General features: G+C 33.5%; 1 protein-coding gene across 1 annotated transcript; it reads right to left on the bottom strand.

The window, feature by feature from the left end:
- Window positions 1–904: 904 nt before the first annotated feature.
- OR8K79 (olfactory receptor family 8 subfamily K member 79) lies at window positions 905–1,846 on the bottom strand. The gene has a single exon (XM_014729413.3). The coding sequence runs from the start codon at window positions 1,844–1,846 to the stop codon at window positions 905–907; it is 942 nt and encodes a 313-aa protein (XP_014584899.3).
- Window positions 1,847–5,592: the final 3,746 nt, after the last annotated feature.

Below are 5,592 nucleotides of genomic sequence, written 5' to 3'. Positions count from 1 at the left end.
ATGGTGAACAGAGCAAATATTGTAGACTAATAGTTTCAGTGAAATCCCAGCAATATTAAGATCAATGAAAGTAAGAAAAAGAGAAATTTAAAAAATGAAAGCAAGCATATGGGGAAATGTGGATAGTGAGTTGGAGCAATAGCTAAGCACTGAAAGTCAATTAAAATACAGTGCGTAGTCAATATTGATGAAAATTGGGAAGCATCAACCTAAGCAGAGAGGCAACATAATTAATTCAACACAGAATAATCCTCTTACCCAAATAAAACAACTGGAACATAATTTTTAAGCATGGATAACTATGTTCTCTCAAAAAGAAAAGGAAATGTTAGAATCTTCTAAACCAAACACCCGATATTAAGCAAGCTAACCACTTTCAAGGGGGAGTACAAACTTGGGAGATTCTGAGTGCCCTGAGCAAACTAATGCAATTGAATACTTCAAGTTATCAGATGTCACAGAACAGTCAATATTAAGCATAATTCTAAAGTATAGCAAGGAAGAGTATGAAGGCTAAAACAGAAGGAAAAGACAAGACTTACACATACAGGTGCACACACAAACACACACAGCTTCTATAATTTTATTCTTCTAGGTGAGGAAAACACCAGAATCGTTGACAACTATTTTTGTCTGCATCCACTCTGTCTACTGTCTACAGTCTACTGTATTGTAACATCTACTTAACTTATATATTTAATCTCTCTTTCTTTCTCAAAGAAGTCCAATATTTTTACTATCTTGGGCATTAATCTAACTCCAGGAACTACACATGCCTGGAATAGAGAAGAAAAACTATAAATATATGTTGAACTCTTTTGTGCTTGCTGTTTCTTTCGGAGGCAAATAGAGGAAACATTAAATCTCATAACCTAATGTACAGAAATCACATTGTGCATTAACTTTAAGCAAAAAGATTGCATAGATTTTTCCACATCCTTTTTAGTGAATATTTTACATCTTTGTTCCTCAAGCTATAGATCAAAGGATTCAACATGGGGATAATGAAGGTGTAAAATATGGAAGCGACTATATCAGTGTCAAAGGCATGACTGGATTTGGGCTGCACATACATAAATATCAAAGTTCCATAAAATACTATGACGACAATCAAGTGGGATCCACAGGTAGAAAAAGCCTTGTACCTACCCTCAGCAGAGTTCATCCTGAGAATGGCTACAAGGATGAGTAGGTAAGACACAAGAACTATCACAAGGGATGAAATTAAATCAAAACCAGCTAAAATCAGAATAATCATTTCAGTTTCATGCGTATTTGAGCAGAGCAAAGATAACAAAGGGAAACAGTCACAGTAGAAGTGATGGATGACGTTGTAGCCACAGAAGTATAAATTAAAAATCTTTACAGTGACCAAAAGAGAAACAAATGTGCTGTAGAGATATGGAATTGCCACCAGCACATGGCATACCCTTTGTGACATGATAACTGTGTAGAGCAGAAGGTTACAGATGGCCACGTAGCGATCATAGGACATCACTGACAGAATAAAGAATTCACTAATAATGAACATAAGAAAGAAAGCTAGTTGTATAGCACAAAAATAATAAGATATTGTATTTTTATCCTGAACAAAATTTACTAACATTTTGGGTCCTACAGTTGTTGAATAACCAAGATCAGTAAAAGCCAGGTGTCTGAGAAAAAAGTACATGGGTGTTTGTAGCCTGGAGTCCATCTTGGTGAGGATGACCATGCCCAAGTTGCCCACCACTGAGATCACATATATGGTGAGGAAGAGCCCAAGTAATGGAGCCTGCAGCTCAGGTTTGTCTGTGATCCCCATTAAAATGAATTCATTTAGCATTGTTAGATTTTGTGTTTCCATGCAGGTTTCTCTGTAAGGTAAAGAAAAAGAGAAGTTTTTTTCTCACAACCTTTATCATTTTGTGTAAAAATCATATTGCTTTTTCATAGTAACATCTTTGTTGAATACTAATTGCTATTTTTTTAAAGCTATGCTCTTTGAAATAATTATAGCTGATTTCTGTCAGAACCCACTTGAAAGTGAAGAATCTGCTGAACATTGTACCATTATTATAAAACTGGGTGCCTAAATGTCTGTTAATATCCAAATAATACTTCTCACATCTCAGTGTGGGTGAAAATCCACTTTTACCTCATCAAATGATCTGGAAAGAATCATATTTATACATTTATTTAAATTGTCATAAAATATTAAATTATACTGAGAGGGTCACAAAAAAGAGCCTAGAGCCACTAAGTAACTAAAAATGTGAAAGGATATCAAAAGGATATCGGTAACTTTAACTAAGTAACTAAAAATGTGAAAGGATGTCAAAAGGATATCAGAAGACTGAATACCAGCAGCTTCTCAACTTTTCCAGTTTTTAAAAATTCATGCCTCTTTAGTTATGCTTCATTCATTCTAAGTTTTGTCCTGTATTAGAGATATAATTAGTCTTATAAAATGAATATTTTATAAGCAATAGCATGATGATATTTCAAAGATGCTTTTGAGCATTTAGTCTGTCAACCTATGTGAAAATACTCAAAAAATTAAAATAAAAAGGAAAGGAGTCCTGTTCTTGCTCAAGCATATGGAGTAGTAGAAGGCAAAGGGAACTGAAGCAGAAATGGTTGCTTTTTGCTAGGGCTTTGCCATTTAATTAAAGTGGAACGTCGCATATGTCGCTGAAACATTGTCACTATTGGTAACTTAAGGCACCACATGAAATATTTTATCTTTTTACCTGTAAAGAAGCAGCTGTCTTGGCTCTCTCGTGTGTTTCACTTGTGGCACACTGAGAACAATTTATGGATTTTTTTCACCTTTTGAAACTCTCCCTAAGGAGACATCAAGCAATTTGTTGATTACCCCTAAAGTATTTGAGAGCACAACAAAATGTCTGTAGGTTGTCCTTTAATTGTCAGGAACAATTGTATTCACTGTCTTTTCCTTCTCTCTTTCTTTCAGGTTTTCATTTCTGACTTCCTACTTTCTTTCCGCTATTTCCTTCCTTCCTTCCTTCCTTCCTTTCTTCTTAGCTTCCTCTTTTTTACTCTTGGTGAACTTTCCTTTTGTACCACAAATGACTCTTGTTTAAGATATTGTACCTATACGGCATGATCATCAAGAGTCTGCATTGCCACAGTGGGCTCCCCAAATGAGTCACCCAGTGTAGAAATGTTTAAAAATTGTCCTATTACATTATTTTAAAAGTTTTAGGGAATTAAAATAATACATTATGCAAATATGAGATGTTGCTTCCTTGATTTGTTCCTCATGTTGTTTTTACTCTTGCCTCAGGGACAGAAACTAGTTACTGTTCCTTCTCATTTCACTGTGAGTTTCTATCATCTATTTACTACTTCTCCTTTACTTTTGCTTTTTTCCTTTACTGCATATTGCACCATTTCAGTTATTCCATTCTGTGCAACCCCCACTCCAATATTGATTTATTCCATCACCACTAAGTTCCCTTTGGCTGTCCCTTCACAGCCACACCCCCTTCCTCCTCTTCTGCCACTGTTCCTAAGCCCTCATTATAGTTTTTGTCATTTAAAAAAGTTTTATAAATAATATTATATCATTTGTGATCTTTTGGGATTGGCTTTGTTCAAGCAACATAATTCTCCTGAGATGTGTTTGTGCTTTTGCGTGTATAAATCATTTGTTACTTTATTGTTGGTGAGAGGTATTCCATGGTATTTATGATAAAATTTATCACATGAAATTTGTTTATATATGTATATATATTCTTCCTAAAGGAACAGGAACTTTCACACATTGTTGGTAGGAAAGTAAAATGGTATAAATATTTGAAAGCAATTTGATATAAGCACCAGTGTCTTAACATTTAGACATGCGTGTGACATAATATTTAACCATTCCATTCCCATGTATTTACCCAAGAAAAATGACAGCATATTTCCGTATAAGACTTGTATACAAATGTCCATAGTAACGGAAGTTTAGCACATGTCACTCCACAATATGTTGTTTGGACATATTGATTATTTTGAGCTAAAGATAGGAAAAACAAGAGGAGCAAGAAGGGAACTCTGAACTTTTTTTCCTAAAAGCAAGAGATAAAACTATCACATCAAACATGCTCTCCTTATACCAGGAGAAAAGAAGCATTCCACCAGAGATGGAGACTTGAGGTCAAGAGAAATCTGTGCAAACACGTGGTTAAAATATCTTATATGCTGGGAGTCTCCGCATATACCATATATTTTAGTTACTTTTCTACACTCTCAGTTCAACCTAACATATGAACACTTAGGCTTAGCCACTTCTTTGGGTCTTCATTACTCTTGAGAGGACTCACACATACACACAAAAATTACTAAATAAAATATGCTTGCTTTTGTCCTGTTATGTGTCTTATGTCAGTTTAATTCTTATGCCTGGCTAGAACCCCTAGTAAGTGTAAAGTAGAAATTTTTCTTTCCCTTCAGCTTTATTGAAGCTTTATTTGTAATGGCCAAAAACCAGAAACAGTCCAAATGTTCATCTACTGGAGAATGGAAAAATAGATTGTAGGATATACAAGCAAATGAATGTCACTAGCAATGGAAAGTAATGATGATTCGTACACACAAAAATATAGATGCTCTCAAAAGAATTATGCTGAGTGAAGGACGCCAGAATAAAAGGACTAAATAATTTATAATTACATATTCAGAAGACATCTAAAAATGCAAAATCATCTATAGGTACTCAATGGAGATCAAATAGGAATTTCCAGAAAGTGCAAGAAAAGGGCATAAAAATACATGCAGTTGGAAAGGAAGAAATGAAATCTTTCCTATATTCAAATGATATATTGTCTAATAAAAAATTTCCACAAATCTGAAAATAAGTCTAGGAAAAAATATGAGTTCAGCAAAGTGTCATGAAACATGATTAAAAGACATACAGAAACCAACTAAAAAATAAAACTCTTTATATTCACCCCATATATAGTAAAATGTGTAGATAGAAACTAATAAAACATATATAAGATCTGTATGCTGAAAAGTACAAAATACTTACTAAAGAAATAAAAGAGCCCCATAAATTAGTAGACATATTGAGTTTGTAGATTAGAAAACTCAACAGACTAAAGAAGCCAATTCTTTCCAAACTGATCTATAGATTTAATGCAAATCCAAATAAAATTCCAGCGAGATTTTTTGTAGAGGCTACTTTAAACTGAAATTTATATGAAGGGTCAAGGACCTAGCATGGGGAAAACAAATTTAAATTGTGGCTGAAATGAAGAAAATACTGTATTCTATGTTGAGGTTTAGAATACAGCCACAATAATCAAGACTGTGAGATACTGGTGGAAATACAAACACATAAATCAATGGAACAGAATAAACAACATAGAAATACACCTTGGCAAATAGTTCAACTAATTTCTCATAAAAATATGAAAGTAATTCAACAGAAGGAAGATAGCCTTTAAAAACGTTGCACTGATATAATTAGGAGTACAGAGGGAAAAAATAAACAATGTTGATCAAAATCTTATACAAAAATGAACAAATATGATAAAATTTATCTCACATATATATATAAACAGATATATAGATCTCATATTTATATATATACACATAGAT

This window comes from Equus caballus, chromosome 12 (assembly GCF_041296265.1).
Source record: "Equus caballus isolate H_3958 breed thoroughbred chromosome 12, TB-T2T, whole genome shotgun sequence".
Lineage (NCBI taxonomy): Eukaryota > Metazoa > Chordata > Mammalia > Perissodactyla > Equidae > Equus > Equus caballus.
Note: the sequence above shows the minus strand (reverse complement) of the source record. Positions and strands in the feature narration are given on the sequence as shown.

Excerpts from the sequence above, each read along its gene's own strand:
- OR8K79 (XM_014729413.3), bottom strand. The coding sequence starts at position 1,846 with ATGGAAACACAAAATCTAACAATGCTAAATGAATTCATTTTAATGGGG.